This window comes from Peromyscus leucopus, chromosome 4 (assembly GCF_004664715.2).
Source record: "Peromyscus leucopus breed LL Stock chromosome 4, UCI_PerLeu_2.1, whole genome shotgun sequence".
Classification (NCBI taxonomy): domain Eukaryota; kingdom Metazoa; phylum Chordata; class Mammalia; order Rodentia; family Cricetidae; genus Peromyscus; species Peromyscus leucopus.
The window spans coordinates 112427317-112449329 of NC_051066.1; the positions used below are offsets into that span (position 1 = coordinate 112427317).

Sequence of the window (22013 nt, forward strand, 5' to 3'; positions counted from 1 at the left end):
TTTTTTAGACATAGTGCACTCTTACCGTCAGGAGTTAGGGAGTGTGGTGATTTACAGGAACAGGTTTTAGAGTCAGATAGTTTGGGGATTTGAATTTTTCTTTTTAAGTTGCCAGCTATGGAACTTCCAATATCTTTTGTTGAGGTGGGAATCTTACTTTAAGTTAACCTTGAACACGGCAATCCTCCTACATAAGCTTTCCAAGCGTTGGAAAGACAATCATGAGCCATCATGCCTGGTTCCTACTTATTTTCCTAAACATTGATTCTTCACCTAAAAGACAGAATCAGTATCACCCACTTGAAAGGATGATTTGAAGATTAAGTCAGGTAATGTATCAGTCCCATAGTGTTAAACCACGAAGGTGAGGCTGGATCGGCTCTGCTTCAGGTGGAAAGGATGTAGATGGTATGATCTGATGTGAGCCAGGGGTATTTACTCTCCTGGAGTTACAGAATTTTCCAAGGAATGCTTTTCTTAATATGACGTGCAATAGAAATCTTGTTGCCTATCATATGCTGTGTTCACACCATGCCACAGATCATTAAAGTTCCATGGTCAAGCCTAAATTCAAGGCTCATCATGAGACTATAGCATGAGAAATGAAGACCAGTTTAGTAATTCAGTCAACCATGAATGAATGGTATCTGTGAATCAACTATGGGGTCTACAGTGACAGCCTCTGATTTAGACAAGGCCATATTGATCACTAACATTTCTGACTCATGTTCACCCCTCTCTATTTTTTGTTAACCTCTCCAGGGCAACCAATATTCTTGTGCTATATGAAACAAACTAGAAAATGTCCTCAAGATAAAATATACCATCAGTTTACTTACTTGTTTGATGTTACAATATAAAGTTCTATGCTTGGGGTTATAATTTTCTTTTTGATCATCTTCCTATCAAAAACAAATACTCTGAGGGATGAGCACACAAAATAATCATTAACCTTTGTAGAAGAAAAATTAACAGAATGAAAGTGCAGAGCAAGCAAAGGCAGTTGGGTCAGACAACAGAGTGTAACTCAAGTTAGAAACTATGTGGTGTTGGACTCAGCCAAGGTTTCTTCCCCCTCACTACTGGCTCGATACTTCATTAGTCATTCTATTAATGCCACAAATAACAAATATTGAACATTTTGTGCTCTATAAACATCATCTAGTGTTTGGCAATGGCATTCTTCATCTTGGTCAGGCCTGTTTCCTAGTATAGTTCAACCAACTTCAGATTACTGTAAGATCTAAAGCCTGCTTTTCTTCCCCATCAGCTTCTGGCCTGGAAGTAGAGCTGTATAAAACATCAGTTCAAAGTGCTGTAAAATTTGTATGCATGTTCTATGTTGGGAGGTAGTCAGTTCTTCCATTTCTTCTCTGGTGTTGCAATCAGAGAATTTCACTGCAGAAGTGCTGAGAAAGGCATTTGTAACAGGGTGCTCAGAAGTAGACTTAACCATCTTTGTCATAAATGACTTCCCAGAGTTGAAGCGTGATCCTAATTAGTCTTATCAATAAAAACCCAGAGTCAGATGTTGAGGGTGAAAGCTGGAAAATCAGAGAGCAGCCAGCCACCAGAGACTTCCTGTCTCTACAAAACCTCAGACTGAACGGGCCAGAACCAGTCTCCACTTGCCTTATATTTCTGTCTCCACCCCCTCAGTGCTGGGATTAAAGGTGTGGCCCCACCAACTGGCTCTGTTACTCTTTCAGATTGGTTCAATCTCGTGTAACCGAGGATGGCCTTGAACTCCTGATCTCCAAGCTTCCTTCTCCAAAGTGCTGGGATTATAGGTGTATGCCACCACTGCCTGACCTCTCTGGTTAACTAACTAGTGGCTACCTTTGCCCTCTGAATTTTAGGGAAGCTTTATTTGTCAGAACACACACACACACACACACACACACACACACACACACACACACACACAACATGGTGTAATCTGTGACTTAATTGCACTGAACACCACTTTATGGGTTTCCTTTTGGTCTTAAGTATGACAGGAGATGCTGAACTCTTATGAGATAACCGGTAACAGTTCTTCATGAAGTCTCTTTCAGTGGGACAGTTTTCATTGTGAACCTGGGAGCTGCCTTCCAAGCATTGTTGTGGAATAGAAATGACTAGTTAAGTTTACCAAGTTCCCCCACTGAGCTACAAGGGTGGAATAATCCGTTTCTGATCACAGAATTGTCACCCCAATGCCAGGATGAGCTTGTCAAGAGGCATTCAGGAGATCCCTGGTCAGTTTCTCAACATGGAAGCTGGGCTATCCCCTCTGGTGATGATTTTCCTGAGCATACTGTCCTGAAAATGGCAGCTTTTATTTCTAAGTAACAACAAGGCCATTTGAGTTTGGATGCTCAAACTTAGATGGAAATTTTAGGGTGACTTAAGTAAGAAACTATGAAGTACTGATGTAGACGAAGATAGTGCTTACAAGTTCTTATGAGAACTTATATGGGGCTGAGATTAGGCTTTCCTTTCTAACTTTTAGATTTAGTGAGGGAGAGGAAAACAGGGAAGGGGGAAAGAAGGGATGAAGAGGGAGAAGAGGAGGGGAGAAGAGAGGGAGGGAGTGGGAGACTGATTTGTGGAAGAGGGGATATGTTAACAAGGTGTACATGTTGAAGCCTAGATTAATTTTATAGTGGAAAACTAGTGAGCAGTTTCCAGCCATGGAGGGCTCACACACATGAAGACCTAGGCTTTGCTTGTACTCCTTTCTTCCTGTGTAAAATGGAATCTACCTCACCCAACTTCCTAGATTTGGCAGGTAAAACATGTTTTCCTAGTCCCCACGTGGGTGGGTTGGTTGAAAAGACATTTTCCAATTGCAATGAGGAGTTTTGAAGACTAAAAGGGGAAGGGTGGTAGAGCCTCTTGTCTTCATTAGCTTTTTGAAGTGTAGCAGTATGAGAGGCTTTGACAGAGGATCTTCCATCTGTCCTCCCGGTGAGAGCCTTGGTTCTGATCAACCGGACACACATACACTGATACAGTTCTTTTGAGATGGAATTCTTAAAAATAGGTTTAAAGCATGGTTAACCTTCCAGACAGGTTCCATTTTATATAATTACATTTTTTTTTCAATGAAATTATCTCCATGAAAAGCATACTGTTTATTTGAAAAAAGCTTTGTGTGTGTGTGTGTGTGTGTGTGTGTGTGTGTGTGTGTGTGTGTGTGTTTCTCAGCAGTCTTTTGGCAATCATATAACTGCAAGAATTCATAAATTTCAACTTTGCACACCTCTCAATGATAACGCCCACTCCTGAACCTGCAAAATTATACATTAGACCAACATGGCAGGTAAACTTTAAATTTGATCTGACCTTTAAATGATCAATTCATTCCCTAAAAGAATAATTTCTCAATGCAAGACCTGGAGCTTTCACCTGTCGATGATGATCAGGCATCACACTCTTAACTACAGTCTCCAAACACTCTGTTCCTGCTTCCCTCCTGACATTTCCCTCCTCTTTCCCTGGCCCTCTCTGGCCACCCCTGTAGGTGATCTGTTTTCCTTTTAAACTCACTAAACTTATTTTTGCCACAGGGTCTCTGTACTGCTTCTTCCTTCTGGCTGTGAATGTTTCCTATTTTAAAGTCTGCCTAGTTGTTAGGTAAGCTATGATGTTCATCTACCAAGGCAGACACTGGAAATTGGAAGTCCGGCTGGGTAAACATTAATACAACATGTTTCATGAGCTAAAATAGATGCTTCTATGCTCACCATTGTATCATAGTAGAGATAGTTATACAACAAGAAGGAGCTGAAACTCTATTGACGTAGAGGATAGGAAAGCTGTAGTGGATTGAATCTATGGTCTTTGAGAGGAGGCATATGGAAAATATTAGGATGAAAATAAAGAGAATAGGGGTCACTGAGATAAGCTGAAAGGTAATGTGAGGACCACGGTGTAGGGCAAAAGGCAGGCATGAAAGACAGAAGAATCTCCCTGGGCCACTCCTCACTGTCATAGTTTCTGGTAGTTTCATTCAGCTAAGAGTATGACAAGTATCTGATAAAGTTTGATTCCTTGATGACTATTCTCAGTAATTATGGTAGACACTAAAATAAATAACTACTCTAATGTTAGGAAGCATACAGGTGTCTTATAGTTTAGGAAAGTATATTTCAAAACATATTAAAGGAACTAGGGACTGTCACAGAAGTTGGACTAGGTTGGCAGAGCTAGTGAAGCATGAGCAGGGAGGAAGAGAATTTATAAGGCCTTGAAGGTGGACTCATTCACTGAGGAGCTCCAGACACAAACTATAACAAAGGAGAAACGTGGAGTGATTTTCCAGAATGTAGCAGCCAGAGCTAGAGAGTCTCTACTCTTGATTTTACCTGTTTTGTCTAGTATAGGTATTTTTATACAGAGGTAGAAGACAAAAAAGGAAGAGAGAGAACCCCAACTTTGGAAATGTTATAAAATATTGACAACTGCAGAGATGAAGACGACCTAAGAGAGCTAGCTTGGTGACCTTCAGCCTCCACAGGATAAACAGAAGACTGCTAGAAGGCTTTGAAGGGTAGTCAATGACTTACCACCACATGAACTGGTATATCTCTCAACTCTCAGCAGAAAAGCTTCTTCTTGAAGTAAACAACAATTAATATAGAGACCCACAACTGGTCAATGTATAAACTGTGGAGGGCTGTGCCCTAAAATGGGCATCTATGTCATCCTATATCTCCCTAAAGGTTCAGTGGACATATACCCACAGGGAACAATGCTTTCTGGACACAACAGGGCAGTCGCACACATGAACTCACAGTCATTGGACGACATTCACAAGTCCTGAGTAAGTTCAAGCCAGATGTGATCCCATCAAGGAGGGAAGTCCCACCCTAGCTGAGGAGATATTGGCAATTGATATCTGCTAGGAGAGGGAGAGTCAATTTTCTTTAAGGATATGACTCTTGGTAGGTCAATCATATTTAAAAACAGGCCTTAAACCCGAGTATTTAGAAGGCACTAATTAGTTTCCATGGATTAAAAAGTAAAGGAAAGAAAAGAAGAGAAAAGAAAAGACAAGATGAAGTTGGGTACGTGTGGAGGTAGAAAGGATCCTGGAAGAGCTGCAGGAAAGCAAATGTGATCAAAATATACTGTATACAATTCTCAAAGAATTAACACATACAAATGTACAATCACACATATATACATATACATACATATATATGCATATATGATATCTTTGAAGTTAGGAACTAGATAGATTATGTATTAAAGATATCTTTGTAGTTTAGGAGAAAATAGGTGGCTCAGAAGTTAAGAGCACTCGCTACTCTTTCAGAACACCTGAATTTTGTTCACAATACCCACGTTGGATGTTTTACAAATGTTTGTAACTCCAGTTCTTGGGAAAAATGACACCCTTCTAGCTTCCAAGGGCACCTACATGCAAGTATATGCATATACACATATTCTCACAGATACACATAAATAAATAATAAAATAAATCTCAAAAAGAGAATGCTATGAAGGTTAAAATAGAAAAGGGGTGGTCTGAAAGGATATACATGTTTACATGACTCCAAACTGTCAGGTTAGAGAAATTGTATTCAATTACAATAGGATAGGATATTATATTTAGTAATCTTTCTGGACTTAATGCTGACTCAACCACTAATAGTCAACTAGAAAAGATAAAAATTTCTTTTCATGAAGATATAGAATAATTGAAAAAAAAAAAAAAACCAAAATGAGTACTGTTGTGAGGAACAAACTGCAGAAATCACAGATAATTCCATTTGATATGAACCCCAAATGATTGTTCTTAAATTGTTTGGTTTTAAGAATCCCCTAAATTTGTTCAGGATCCAAAAGACTTCTGTTTATGTGAGAATTAAAAACTATCTACTATATAATATGTTAAAAATCAGAAGCTGGTTTAAACTGTGATTTTTCACTACATTATCATTATTATTATTATTGATTTTTTTAAAGGCAGAATTTCTCTATGTAGCCCTGGCTGGCCTGGAACTCACTATGTAGGCCAGGCTGGCCTTGAACTTGGAGATCTGCTCACTTCTGTCTCCTGAGTGCTGGAATTAAAGGCATGCAGCATTACCACCCAAATAAGATCCTTTAGGCATCAACCATGACAGTGTGATATATATCTCTTTCTGGAAAAGCCTGCTGCATCCTCAGTAAGTAATGAAAGAGAATGACAAACGACTCTCAATTACTATGAAAATAGTTTTATCATCTTGTAGACTTTTCAAAGAACCGAAGGTTCCCAAGAGTTCCAGATTGCACTATGAAAACCAAGCACTCATATGTTCATGATAATTTTATCGGTAATATCACATACTTTGTAGCATCCTTCTGTAGAAAAATGATTAAGATATAAAAAGTTACAATTTAAACTAAACTCAAGTCCTCTGTATTTATTTTTTTCAATCTTAGGTGAAAAAAGAAGTTCAAGAATAGTTATATAGTATGACATCACAATAAAGTCTAAATATACCAAAATATTTAGAATTATTGCTGTAATACTAATTCAAAATTAGAAAGAAATAGAAAACATTAAGTTGTGCTGATCATGTAAGGTGGAAGTTGTGATGACTTTTATGTTTCTGCCTGTTGTATTCGTTAGAATGATTTCTGGGCTGTAACAAAGGGAAAGGATGTGCTAGCTTTAGTTCAGTGAAAACAATGACTTCTTCCTTATTTTGAGGCAGAGTATTGCTGTGTAGCTCAGACTGGCCTGGAACTCACACTCATCTTAGTTTTGTTTCCCATGTGCTGGGATTACAGGCACATGCCACTGTATTCATCGGGAATAGTGGTAGTTACAGGATGTTGTCCTATTCATCAGAGCATCTAGAGTTTGTTATAAATGTAAACCAGTGAGGAACTCCAGACACACTGAATCAGAATCTTCAGGGTGTTGTTAAGAAGGAAGAGGATTACACTAAGCCTCTCAAGACCAAGTTTAAATTCAGTAAGAACAAAGATATACAACCATTCAACCTCCCTTTGCATATAACACGCTTAATTCAGAAACAACTTGGCTAATATTGCTTATGATGTTCTTAGAACAAAACAGTTAAGTATGAAAAACAGTTTTGGTGGGAGAAGAAGACATGTTAGAAATTGAACCCATTGAACATATGCTAAGCACAGACTGTATTACTAATCTGCATTTTCAGCCCTTGTCAAGTGTTTAAAAAGAATCCTCTCCTTTGACTATTCAGATCTCAGTCAATTGGATTGGAGGTGCAGCCTTGTTGGAGTAGGTGTGGTGCTGTTGGAGGAAGTGAGCCACTGGGGGTAGGCTTTGAGGTTTCAGAAGTTCAAGCCAAGTCTAGGGGCTCCATGTCACTTCCTGCTGTCTGTGGATCCAGATGTAAAATGAGTCTACAAAGGACAGGTGTACCTTTGCAAAGTGTAGGCAAAATATGTAAGCTGGAGTTTCTGAACAAGAGCAATGGGAGTTATGATTCACCAAAGAATACTGGTTGCTGTTGTAGATTTCTACTCAAGTAAACCTTCCTGAAGCCTGCTCTCCAGTGCCGAAGACCACCATTTAACCATAAATAAGGGAAGATACACTTCTTTCATGGGGTCACAATTCTAATTCAGCCAGCTAACGAGATAATAGAATCTTCTATCACTTATCAACTATGTCCCTTGTTTATATCTTTTAGAATCACTTTACACATAATTTAACACAATTTATCCACTATCCATGCTTGCACAGAGTAAGTACTAGTATAATGAATGACAGAGAAACATGAATTTTGTTTTTTGTTAGTATTGGAAGACACTGGAGTGATCTGTTGGATAATCTGATAAACATCTATGATGTTTTACTCCCATGGAGAGCTTGTAAGCAACTGTCTGATAAAGTATGGCATTTTTTTACCCTGAGGTAAAGAAGAAGCTGCAGCATCTGAACTGTCTTTGTAGTAAGTGAGCATATCTGAAACTTAATGAGTTGGCATTCTGCTTCTATACAGTTGTCATCATGAACATTCCTTGTCCAAAACCTACCAGCTCTTTGTCTAGGTAAATTATAGCCTATTCAATGACTGAAATTATTAGTTAGTATTTGAAATAGTTCTTTCTTAGACAAGGAAGATAAATTTGAAGAGACATATTTACCATATAAATTATACATATGGAAACATTTTTGTGAATTTATGTATATACCTGTAAATATGATTTATTGCTATTGAAATCTGTCATCATTACAGCATTTATAATAGTAAGTATAAATATTTTGAGAGCAAATAGAAGACAATAGAAATATGTCCAGAAAAATATTTGATTAGGGCTGTTGCTGATATTATCAGAGAAGATGGATATTACTGACAGAAAAAGAAATTCATTTCATAGCTTAATTTTATACCTAAATTTTAAAATAATCAGTATCTGAAGACAGACTACATTATTTTTTATGTGCCACAAAATGAAGACTAACAGCAGCTAATATATGGATATTTTCAAAAGTCACCCAGCCTTTATGATGGTACATTAAATCAAATCACATCATGGTTCAACACAAAGACGGAATCCTCGCATACCTTCATGGGTGCCAGCTGTATGGGAGTGATGCATGATGGATCCACCATGGGCTTGGGCCTGTTGGCTGTGTCTGCTAACAGGCTGTGCCACTGCTGGGGAAGGCCAGTAAATTTCTGCTCCTGTGGATCAAACCCAGTGTGAACCCTGTGTTCGAAGTTGGATGGGCCAGATATTTCAATCTTTTTCTTTTTCTTCCCGAACATGATGTAAAATCCTGTGAAATACAAGAAGAAAACAGGCAGCTCATTATATTTTGCCACCAGAAGATAAAAAAACTTATTTTAATTAATCATTCAGTTACATCATTTTAGTTATCTCTCACAGTACTAATTTCAAAAGATAAAAGTTAGCTTTTTCGGGCTGTATAGATTAGATAATTTCATTCTCAGTCTTTGTTCTTGTCTTGAATGATGCCTGTGGATTACAGTTGCTTGTCCCATGGATGCTGAATTTGGCCAATGTGACCTGCACTGATCAATGGTCTAGATAATGAGCCAGTCGGGTGGGGGTGCTTGGAGGCTCCTTGTGCTCCTACCCTAGTGTACTTGCCATGAAGATTCCTCAGGTAGATTATACTTCCTAATCCTCAGTTTTAGAAGAAGAGATGTATGAAACAGACACAAGCACACACTGGAGTCAAGACCCATCTGAGCCATTGTTAAGCCACAGCTGACAGATGTAAGGATGTTACACATGAAGGGTTATGTTTCCAACTTGTTTCTCACATAGCATTACTGAAGCAAAAGCTGACTGATTCCCAAGGTGAAGCACCTCGAAGTTTGGTATATAGTCAAAATCCAAAACACATATGGGACAAAATAACATTATATATATATATGAAAAATGAGCTAATAATTACTCAGCATATAAATAAATTATTATAGATAGAAATAAATATTTATCAAATACTTAGAAAATCACCTGGCCAAAGTAGGTCCTGTAAGTATTAACTGCAGCAAATGGTGACATTGTGCTTCATGGTTCTGGCAGCCTGTGATGTAACTTAGCTTTGAACACTGGGTTATCATGCATTACATGTGAGTACCATATTTTAGGTGTGTGCTTTTTGACCAGGGGTACTCACCTGTGAGTAGGATAGTGCCATGGAGTTTATAAAAGTTAATAAGAGACAGGCGGTGGTGGCACAGGCCTTTAATCCCAGTACTTGGGAGGCAGAGGCAGATGGATCTCTGTGAGTTCGAGGCCAGCCTGGTCTACCAAGTGAGTTCCAGGAAAGGCACAAAGCTACACAGAGAAACCCTGTATTGAAAAAACAAAACAAAACAAAACAAAAGGTAGTAAGACTATTTCTTGGGGGACTTAAACACTTACTTTTCTTTCTTAGGGATCCTTATAGCAATGTATAACCATTCTGACAGGACTGAAGATATCCTACAGAGAGAGATTTGTGCCCCAGAAATCCTATACTGGGAGAAGGAAAAGGCTGAAGTCTGGTGCTGACCAGAGAGGAGTTTGCCACAGTGTTGAGATTTCACACAGTGCTGTGAACGTGTAAGAGCACTTTTTAGGAGAGACTGGAGAGTGGAGCAGACAGTAGTGACTGCTATACACACTTTTTGCCCTCTATTTAAACCTAAGCCTTATACTAACCCTGGAAGACAGAGCTGGGGTTCACTGGACATCTTAGTTCATCATAATGTGGCCACATAGACTAAATATTCTTTTTCTGCCTTTCCACATTACTTGTTAGTTTGATTGGTTTATTGGTGATGGGTGGCTCAACCTGGCTTCCTAGGATGCTGTTAGAGTGAAAGCATCAGCTCAGATCATTTCAGTGATGATGGCTCAGCTGGTCAGAGCTTTGTGTCTATTAATACCATCTCTCATTTCCCCCCTTTATTCCATTTTGCTTCTCTTCTTCTTTGGTTAGACTCTCTTCCTTCTTCTCACCATTTATTGCTGTGTTTTAGGTAGTCTTTCTTCTGCCTTCCAGCTCTCTCAAGACGCTACCTTATCTTCCACTTGCATAAACATTCTGTTACAGACATACGATCACCCACAGTCCCAATTCCCTCTCATCTGTTAAAACTGGGCTCTGAAATGTTCCCAAAGGCTCAAGTATTGAAAACTTGGTTCCAGGAGGGGGGTGCTATTGAGAGATGATTAGCTCATGTAGGCGTTCAAGAGGGCTGTTTGGAAGTGGAATCTGTTGGGTCATATAAATCTTCGATGGGCATATTTTGACTCTGACCCTGGCCCTTGCTTCCCGGTCCACATGAGGAAATTGTGCTCACTGCTATGTTTCTTCTTATTCCAGGACCAGTGTCATGGGACTTAGTAACCATGGACTAAGTCCTTGGAACCTGTGAGCCAAAATATGCCTTTCCTTCTTCAAAGTGACTTTCTCAGGTATTTCACCACAGGAAAAAGATGTGAGGAACATAGAAAAAAGCCCTCTGTCCTTTAAGGGTTCTACTTCAGAGTAACCTGGACATCAATGAAAGATGGTAACAGCTCAAATATTTTGTTGATTCTTTTTAACCTTAAAAACATTGAAAAGAAATCATTTAGCTGGGTCTCATTTTCATGACTTTAACTATATACTTGGCATCCTGAGGTAGAAAGAATGCCCCAAATTCAAGGCTATTCTGGGCTAAGTAGCAAGTTCAGTCTGAGCTACAAGTTCTTGTTCAGTCTGATCTACAGAGTAAGACCATGTCTAAAAAACACAAAGTAAAGCAAAACAATAAGAAAAAGAAATTCTTTAGACACTTTAATATATAACATATCACACATTATAAGGGAGTTAATACACACAGGTCTGATGGTCTTGAAACTTGGGCACACTGAACTGAAAGTGTAAGGAAGGGAAGGGATCAGGAGAAAAGACTGTTGCAGGAACAGCCTGCAGAGTCTAAGTCCTCTCTCACACTGACTCCAGATTCGGATATATAATTTGCTGTGGTCTGTGGGACCAAAAATAATAGAACACAAGTATTCACTGTGCTGACCTATCAGGGCTTACCCTCTTGCTGCTCTCAGGACCTGAGGTCCACATAAGTAAAGAAGCCCTGTTATTCTGTTGGAGCACATGGTCATCTGTCACATCAGCCATCCCTCGCTAATCCCCAGCAGCAGAGCTGCTTATTGGATCTGTAGCTCTTTGCATGGGACAGACCATCAGCAGGAAAACTACTCAGATGAGCTGCAACCTCAGTTTCTGACCTGTCAAATCAGGACACAAATACTTTGGACCATTATTTTGGGGAGCTGATTGTTACATAGAGACTAGCTAATAAGAACCACCTATCACCTCCTGCATAGCATCTTTATGCACTCATCACCTTTTCAGTTTTTGATGCTCCAAAGTTTCAAATAGAAACATCCAATCTAGGTAGCTACATCAGCCATCACACAATTGCCTTAAATGCAAAAGAGTTTTAATTGTGATGCCATGACCTTGGTAGTTGACTGCTTGGAGCATTTTCAGTTGAAGAAATTTACAAATTATTGACTCTATAAACCACTCTTTGGCTTTATTTGCTGAACATAGAATACATCCAAAAATATAATTTGGTCATTCATTGGCTGAGTCAATCTGACATTTTAGTAGACTTTCATTTTCATAATTTTCAAAAAGAGAAAGTCATTTGGGAAGAGTTTGTTTGTACATATTCAAACCTGAACAAGCAATGAAAATTCTAGAACAAATATTTATAGAACTAGAACAGAGATGTCTTGCTATTTCCTTTTTCTTTGTGAATTTTCCAGAGGCTACTATGACATTCAAGTGAGTACATATAAAAAGAGAATATAAATGAATTAACAATGTACCTAGGAATGATGAAGAGCAAACCTGTGGCTGAATTAACTTAAGTCTACAACATCCTGTGGTCCTATATGCTATTATTTAAATGTTATTAATCACAGATCTACATGACTAGTAAGATCAAGTTTTCAAAGGAAACAGTTGTGCATGATAGCATTTGCCTGAAGTCTCAACACCCAGGAAGGTCGATTGTCACAGGCTTGGATAAATAATGTTCTCCATAGTGAGACCATGTTTCAAAAACAACCAACCAACCATTGGAACAAATTGAGAAAATACAAAACAAACCAGAAATAACAATAAAGAGTCACAGAAGAAGAAATGCAAAAAGAAATTGAAAAAAATAATTCAAAATCCTAAAGCAATATCTTAGTGAAATTCTCATTTGACTGAATCAGAAATAGAATCTCAGAGATTTGTAGTGATGGTCTCTCCACAGCACTCATTACAGCTTTATTCAGGTGGAAGATGGAGACAGTGTCCTGATGGCCCTGAGTACCAGGTAACAGAGGGATATCCAGTAATGATATGGACATATGTTTGGTAGGTGTATTTGTCACTTTTCTTGTTGCCATGAGAGAATACCCTGACAAAAGCATGTAAGGAAGGAAGGGTTTCTTTTGTCTCAAAGTTCTGGGGCACAGTACAGCATGGCAGCAAAGTCATGACAAAAGCACCTACAGAAGGTTGCTCATTTTGTGTCTACATCAAAAAACAAAGAGAGAGAGGTTAATGCTAGTGCTCAGCTCATTGCTATTTGATTTTTGTGGGACCCTTACTCATGGAATGGCACTGTCATATTTAAGGTGGCTACTTCCTTCTCAATTAACTCTGTCTAGAAATTCCCTTATAGACATGCCCAGAGGCTTGTTTCCATGGTGATTCAAATCTCACCAAGTTGAAAATCAAGATTAGCCATCATGGTAGGTGCCACCTTTGTGATGTGTCCATGACTGCTTAGGATACTGAATGTTCAGTGTATATGATGCCACATTCACAATAACCCTGTGACAGAAATTCTGAGAAGGAACCCACATTTGATGACATGATAAGAGGACTCATGGATCAGTAGAAACCCATGGCTATGATTTAGTGCAAGGAAAGGATAAAAAATAGGAAGAGGAAAAAGTACACAGACCAAGTCCAGAGGAAGCAAGGCACTAGGCTTCAAGGGCTCTTCTTCAGTGTACTCACATAGGGCAAGATTAATTACTGTAACAGTAGACAGTGATGTTACAAGTGAAATACTGGATATTAGAGAAGCTTCAGGTGGTGCATGAGGATTGTACTCACTGCTGTCACATCTCTGCCTTCAGCCTAGTCTATAATAAAGTTTAAGGCAGAAGGAAAGCAGGGATTCAGTGAAAATTACAGTGTTTTTGCAAACAATGACCATTTCTCCCAAGGGACTGGTGGGAACCTTTCTAAGATCTAAATTCCCAGATGAAAACCCAGGACCAACCTTATACACTGACTTCTAAGACATGCAGTTTAAGACTTGTTTTATTAACTCTTTCCACAGAGAAGAATAAATGGATTAGAGAGAGGTTGAATTAGAGACTCAGAGCCTCAAATCCATGTTTTAAATCAGTATGTGAAGAACCACTGTCCTGCATTTAGCTGCTCTGCCAGATAGACCACCCTGTCCTTTCCAGGGACCCCATGAATGGGGATAGTGAGCTTTAAAAAAGGACCTGTGAGAGTCTGGATGCTTCTGGGGTCCTCTTGTCAGTGTCAGGGGTGGGGGAAACAGCCTAGTACTGCTATCTGCAGCTTTAGAAGCTCCCCACTTAGGGCCCCCATGCAGCAAGATCTGAATCTTTGACTACACCATAAAAGATATTTAGGATAGTCAGATTAAAGCAGAATTAGGGTTTATGAAGCTGAGATAAAAGATAGTGTATACTTTAGACCTGTGCACTGGTCTTCAGAAAAAGGGACACCCTTAGGTATCATCACAGTGGACAACCCCTCACAGGAATCTACGCTCTTAAGTCACATTGCTAAAGGAGTAATTCACAGTCAGATTTCAAGCTGAAGTGAACTTTAAGATTAAGAAAACAATATGAGTTGGCTGACTCGTTTCTCCTCATGGATTTCCTTTTGTGAATGCACTGTAAGGTCATTCTATGAGTTATATTGCTTAGACTTGGGGCTCAAAGAAGAGTATTAATCCAGAAAAACCTCAAGCTCACGAGCATTCTGGGCCGAAGTAGGCACAGTTCATTCATTGTTTTTAACATCGTTATTTGTATTTAAGGAAGCAAGCATGATCTCTGACTTCATGTTGGGTTCTGGAGAGAGGGGCTTCTTCCTCTCTCTTTCCATTTCAACTTAACTTTTACTGTCCTTCTACCCTGCCTCACTCTGCAGTTTCCCAAAAAAGGTACTCTCTTTGAAACTAAAAAGTCTGTTGTTGAGCAGTCAAGGCTGAAGAGCTAACCAGGCTCTATTGAGCAGAGAAAGCATGTCCTGGGGAATGAAGGGTCCTGGAGGGTTGGCATCTGTATAACAAAGGACATGGCATCTCTCATGCTCTGGAGTGTCAGCAGACCTTCTTTCAGAACAAGTGGATGGATATATTTTAATACAAAACAATTGCTATAGGTGTAAATTTTGTCACATGAAGAATGGTGACAATTGTTTCCTCCTTCCTTTAATATCCCCCAGCTATCCTAGCTGAGCATTAACTAAAGTAGGGTCCTGGAAACAGCAGCTGCACGGAAGGCACATCCAAGAGGTAGGCGGAGAAGGACAGTTTTCTCAGCCAAATAAAATTTCAGAAGAAAGTGTTAGACATTTCCTTTGTGGGGCATTCTTCATTATGTAATTTATTAACATGATGCCATAGAAGTAAGGAGAATGATATGGAACAGACCCTCAAATTCTTATATTTCCTTCAAGCAAGTCTCGGAAGAGACAAGGATCTCTAAATATTCAAAGTGTACTGACATCTTCATGGATTTCTCAGTCTCCAATCTGCCTTAAAAGACATCCCAGCTCTGGGCTATTGGTGAAATTATTAAGGTCACTCCACGTAGTTAAAAGCGAGGTTTATTTAGTGGCGTAACTTACAAATGAAGGGATAGGTGGGTTGCAGGGTCTGGGAAAGACGTAGTGGAGTCCAGCGGTGTTCTCTGGAGAACTGTGCTCGGTCTACCTCCAGCATCCAGGGTCCAGGAACCAAGAGAGGTGGTGCATCCAGATCTTGGGTCTTCAGGGTCCTCTCTTGGCCCTGTCTTGTAGGCGTGACAGTTACTGAAGCCTCAATGGGAGTTGGAACTTCTAGATCAAAGCTGGAATGGCTACACACTACATTGGGCTCTACTTTAGTGGGTTCTACTTTAAGCATGTATAGGATAATAGTGCCTGGATGTAGGCACCTCTCTGTTTAGAACTACACTAGCAGGAATAGTGAACAGAGATTCCTGGCAAGATTAGCTGGCAAGAGAAGCTGAATCCAAGGACCGTTGAATCAGTGGTTTATGCCGGTGGCACAGCTACTTTGCTAGGGACAGAAGAAGTTACTTCAGCTCTACTTATCTTGTACCAGTTGAGTGACAAGACACTGCTCCATATGTGTAAACTCACATATAGATTCCACAGTGATTTGTGTTATATGAGCTAGTCAATCACCTGTATGGAAAAGAAAGCTGAAGACTAGTGAATGAATGTGACTAAGTCCATCTAAGCAGAAAGATACTGAAGAAGGACTTCAAGCCAGGCAGCTCACACACTGAGAAAGGGCTGGCACACTGTGCTCCTTTACTGTAAATACCTGTCCTGCCTCTAGTATGTGGCATACCCCAGGGCCCCAGAAGTTTCTGAGAACAGAGTCTTCTCTCAATGAGCTGACTCCATATTTTAGGAAGACACTAGAAACAGACCTTTGAAAACAGCACAATAATAATAACTATGAAGAACCACATATTCCTTGGCATGAAGCAAACTCTGGATCAAATGTGGCTGCTTCTGAGAATTCTATGACATACTACTTTCCTTTTAGAAGAGTGTCACAAAGCTTTCAAATAACTTGTCTAAGTGGTCTGGTTAAAAGGTGGCAAAATCAAATTCATATCTAAGTCTTCCTCACTTCATACCTGTCTCTGAAGTGTTGCTATTGACCAGCAGACTGCAAAGCACTGTATTATCCTCTGTACTAAAGCAGGTTCACTTCAAATGACATTTAAGCAAAACCAGCGATTCTATCTATGGATCAAGCCTGGGATGCATAGGCACGGGGAGAGGGTCCCTCCCAAACACCACTAGACTTCATAATTTGGAGATAAAAAACAACAAAATACACATCACTTTGGAAGGTGAAAGTGTTTTGAAAAATAAGGGATTTTTATAAACAGGCTGTTACAAAAAGAAAATGAGAATCTTTGAGAAAGACAAGAACTAAAATAGCCCCACCTGTGAGAATCATGGAGCAAGTGAGCCTTTTGCTGACACGAACAAAATAGAAATAAAATAATTTAGAAAAGTAGGCAAGATTAACAGATTGTGCAATAAAAGTTAAGTTCTTTTTCACAATGGCAGAAAATTAAAGGATAGAAGTGTTTAAAAAGTATTTATATATATATAACTATATATACACATATATAGTCTTGGGATTTTTATTGCTGTGAAAAGACACCATAATCACAGAAACTCTTATAAAAAAACAGTTTCAGATGTCTAAACCATTATCATCATGGCAGGAAATATGTTTGCGTGCATGTAGACATGGTGCTGGAGAAGGAGCTGGGAGTTCTATATCTTGATCCACAGGGAGCAAAATGGATCTGTTTCTACACTTGGTATAGCTTGAGCACATGAGACCTCAAAGTCTTCCCTCACAGGATACACTTCCTTCAACAAGGCTGCACCTAGTCTAACAAGGCCACACCTCCTAATCAAACATTCATACACATAAGTGTATGGGGTCATTCTAATTCAAATCCCCACATCTAATGTATAAGCGTGTGTTTCTTTATGTGTGTGTGTGTATTAGTAGGTTGACTCCAGTTACCTGGTGTCGCTCTCCTTGAAAAAATGTGTCTGCCACTTCTCCACAGGACAATGTAAGTGAGCACTTCTCTACTAGGCACTTCTTGCTGGGAGGAGAGACACATAAGGCTGACCTAAAGAGTATTGGGTGCAAGTGCAGTGAGGGCAAATCTGTCCTTGAAGATGACAAGGAAAAATCCATGCTTACTATCTCATGCATGTGTATAATGGGATTTACATATGTTTAAAATCATAAAATATATTGCCTATGCACAAGCAAATCATCCAAAGTTGTATAAAAGCCCATATGTAAGTCAGGGCAAGGGTTCACCCCATGTCTGCTTCTGGGGATTGGCTCTTCTCTCTACTTACACACAAAAGAACTCCAAAAAAGAACCTGAGGTTCTTGAGGCATATGCTTGCTGGGGCCTGTGCAATATGTGCTACACTTTTACTCTCACTGTTAGTAAGTCTATACTTCACTACCACTACTCCGTATCTTGTCCAGTTTATTGTTTGAGATGCAAATGATCTGGGCATTGCATCATGGGATTCCATGAAACTCCCTCTAGTCATTTGAATGTGTGTGTGTGTGTGTGTGTGTGTGTGTGTGTGTGTATGTGTGTATGTGTGTGTGTGTATGTGTGTGTGTGTGTGTGTAAAAACTTGGGAAAATGAATTGGTAAAACCCAAAGAAATGCCATGGTAAACCAGAAAGAATTGTAGATTGTCAGGGAGTGTGTCAGCAATTGTTATGTTTCATATACTTTGTGAACTAGGTATTTTTTTCCTGAGGGATTTTAAATTAATACTTAGAAATTTTACATTAGAATAACTTCAAACCATTCAAAATCTGTCCTTTGGGTTGATGTTCCTATAAACAAGATTGATTTTCATGGTTCCAAAGTAGAAAGAGTTACCCAGCACCACTCTGAACGGTGCTGAGTAGTCATCCACAGATTTCAAAAGCTGCTGTCCTTAAGAACTACTTGGAGCTGGGCGGTGGTGGTGGCACACACCTTTAATCCCAGCACTTGGGAGGCAGAGGCAGGCGGATCTCTGTGAGTTCAAGGCCAGCCTGCTCTACAGAGCGAGATCCAGGAAAGGAGCAAAGCTACACAGAGAAACCCAGTCTTGAAAACCAAAAAAAAAAAAAAAAAAAAAAAAAAAAAAAAAAAAAACCCAAAAAAAAACAACTACTTGGATGAGAACTTGATCTCCCTGTTGGGACCAGTGCATGGATTCATGGTTTGCCAGTGGTGTGGCATTCTTGTGGTACTTCAGACTAGAGAATGTTCACACAAGACGGAACCCCTCTACTATCCATTCAGAGATTCCCTCACCGCTTGTATTATTCATGACTATTTTAAACTATTTTCAGTTCTTTGGTACCTTAATCCCTGACCCTAGACTGGTGCTTAAAGCTTTATGTGTTAAAAAAAAAAAAAAAGCAAGATGGCATTTTGTAAAACCATTTTGTTCATGAAATTACCTAAAACAGCAAACTTTAAAACAAATTTATTGTACAATACCATTTCCCCCTTGGACACACTGAATGCTTACTGTAGCATTGAGGTTGAAAGCTGAATCTGTTTGGCAGAACATCAGTCCAAGTTCTTCAGCACCTGCCAATTCTGCAACTCATGGCAAATTACTTTGCTTACGTCTTAGAATGTGTATTTGAAAAATGGAACATAATAACCCAGTTGACTGCTACCAGGTATCAAAAAAGTCAGACAAGAGACTAGATCTGAGCTGGGCTCATCCCTTGAAGGTTTCTGACAAACCTATTGTAGCATTTTAAGATAACTATGGTAGTGAGGACTGTACCAAATCTCAATAAACAGTGTGTCTAAGAAGGATTAACATGGTGAACTTGATGTTACACACATATTATACTAATAATAGAAATAATAGTAGATGGGGTGCAGATATGTGCTAGGATCTCAGACATGCATGGAATAAAGGAGTTATCTGACAAGAGCCATATTGCAGATGAGGCTGGGACAAGACAAAATGGGGAGAGCTGAGCTCAAGCTATTAGACATCTTTGTTCATGTCCCCTCAGCATCTCAAACAGTATTGGATGAGTATAGTTGACCTTTAACTCCTTCTCTAACAACTAATTACTGATATGGTTTCAAGCCCTGTGACTAAAGTAAGAAGCTAATGACAATAGTGGACCATTAAAATGTCTAACGACTTTTCCAAAGGTCTTTAGTGTTAATTATCCCTTCCCTTATTCCTTTTTTTACCCTCTCATCCTTGACCTGATCTAACCCATTCTGTCTCATTAATCACATTTAATCCTCTATACCGCTGGAATTTGCACCTCCTTAAAAGCTTCCCCCACAATGGACACTTATTAATTTTCTCATCTCTATAGTTTTCCCGAATGAAGCACACATATATCAAGACTAAAAGTTAACATCCATAAGTGAGAGGAAACATGCAACATTTTTGTATACATAGATATATAAAGAGTTTAAATAGCATTACCATATAATGTGGTGGCAATTCTACTAGAAACCATAAACTAATAAATAAAAAGTCCAGTGCCAGGAATGGGTTACTTCTTTTGGAGTTATTGGTCAATGAATTCCCATAGGTCTCTGAACACTCTACACTTTTGTCATTACTCTTGGTCCCTCACTTGATGGTTAGACCCTATTACTGAAGATACAACTCACTTGAGTCAAAGAGTGTGGAAAAATAAAACTGATACTCATCTAGAAGCTTCATCCGTACTAGATAGCCTTTAAATTGCTGAAAGGTGTTATGCATGCTACCAGAGGAGAAGAGTAGTCATCAACTTTACCCAGCTGTGCATTCCAGGAACACACTAATGACAGCATGGCAAGATATGCCCCTTGTACAGTAGTGTCATGGGCATCATGGGAGTAACCAACTACTTTCTGCTTGAATTAAGACCTGCCACACAAGCTTAAAAACCATAACTGGCACCATTAGTGAGGCCGAACCTGTGTCTAGACAGTCATAGGCCCTAGGGGAGAATCTATTGCTCTTTTTCTGCTAAATGGACATAGTTTAAAACTAACTCCTACTTATTTATCTTTGTATCCATAGATTAATACGTCTCTCATCCCTCACCAAAGAAGCTTCTTTTTGAAGTAGATGGTGATTAACACAGAGACCTACAATTGGTCAAGACACAGAGAAGAAGTGACTGGAGAATGCTCAGCCATAAATGGGACATCCATGTCACACTTCTCCTCCCAAAGATCAGGGATCATTGAAGAAGAGAGGAATGAAAGATTGTAAAAGGTGTTTGAACAACCATAAGGAAATGATAATTTCTGGATACAGCAAGGCAGCTGCTCATATGAACTCACAGCCATTGTGACAGCATGCATAAGACCTATGCAGGATAGAGCCAGTCAAAAGTCTGAGTATGAAGAGAGGAAGTGGCCACAAAATCTCCTCATATGAGGAGCTATTGACAATTGATGGTTGCTGGCAGATAGAGAATGCCAGATTTCTTTAAGGGACCCCTGAGAGATTGACCACACTTTAGTGGATGGCCACATACCCAAGAGGATAAGGATAGTACAAATTGGACTTGTTAGGTTTTTGTTTGTTAAAAAAAAAAAGAATCACAAAGATGGGTGAATAGAGAAAGGAGATGTACCTGGGAAGAGTTGGAGGTATAGGTGAATATGACATTTTATGAAGTTCTCAAAGAGCTGATAAAAAAGAAAAAAGAATATTCCAGCCACACAGATGCTAGAGACATAGAAAAAAAATAAGACCACCAAAATTAAAAGATGTGCCTTTAATATATTTCTTAGGAGACAATAATTTCTCACTGAATCCCTTCTCATCAAGAGAATTTTCTTTTCTTAGTCTCATATATATCATGAAGAACTCGGTAAATGTACTAATGGATATTTAAGTACTTTAGAAATACCTACCTGTGTCCAGATAATGTAGGCTTAATGACTTGGTCTGCCACTGGTAGAAGAAAAATGTGTCATTCAAAATCGTGCGGTAGAGGGGAAAGCACCAACCATACAACTCCTTATAGATATAGATTAATCATAGAATTAGAATCAAGGAAAAATATACACCCAGATTTTAGCTATTCTACTTTTAGGGAAAATTTAATATGAATTATGTATTTGGGATTCAGTGCTAAAAACTAGGATGAGTTCATTATATAATCTCAAAATGCAAGTTGTTTTCTAAGGAGAAGGTATACATGTCCAGGATGTTAGTAATACATTCTTTCCCTCCCTCTCTCCCTCCCTCCCTCCCTCCCTTCCTTCCTTCCTCTCCCTCCCTCCCTTCCTTTCTTCTTTTAAGCTTCAGTGTATGCTGAACAGGTCATAGAACAGTTGCTATGCTTGCTAAATACTTCTCCAGTACAAAAAAAAAAAAACTTAAAATTATTAAAAAAAAAAAGTATTTAAAAAAAAAAAAAACATCTCCCTCCCGTCCTCACTGTCTTTTCCTCAGATAGCCTCTGTCCTCATCCGTGTTCAGCTTACTGCTCAACCTATCTCAGCCACCTTCTAGTTTTTCTTTTATATATTTTTTGCTTTCTAATCCTATTAAAGCTGCTTTCTATTAAATGTGTGTACCAAGCTTGCATTCATGTCAATACAGAACAGATTTCTATCTCTGATGCTAGATAAAGTGAGACATTTCTAGCTTGTATCTAGTCTGT

At 39.1% G+C, this 22013-nt stretch overlaps 1 protein-coding gene across 3 annotated transcripts in view; it reads right to left on the reverse strand.

Moving 5' to 3' along the window:
• The window catches only part of Pak5 (p21 (RAC1) activated kinase 5), a 297256-nt gene that overhangs the window by 82192 nt on the left and 193051 nt on the right, over positions 1-22013 (reverse strand). For all 3 annotated transcript variants that reach the window (XM_028884504.2, XM_028884505.2, XM_028884507.2), the window contains one exon: positions 8544-8758. In XM_028884504.2, the coding sequence (XP_028740337.1) occupies positions 8544-8747 (204 nt within the window). In that variant the 5' untranslated portion in view covers positions 8748-8758. The remainder of the gene's footprint in view (positions 1-8543; positions 8759-22013) is intronic.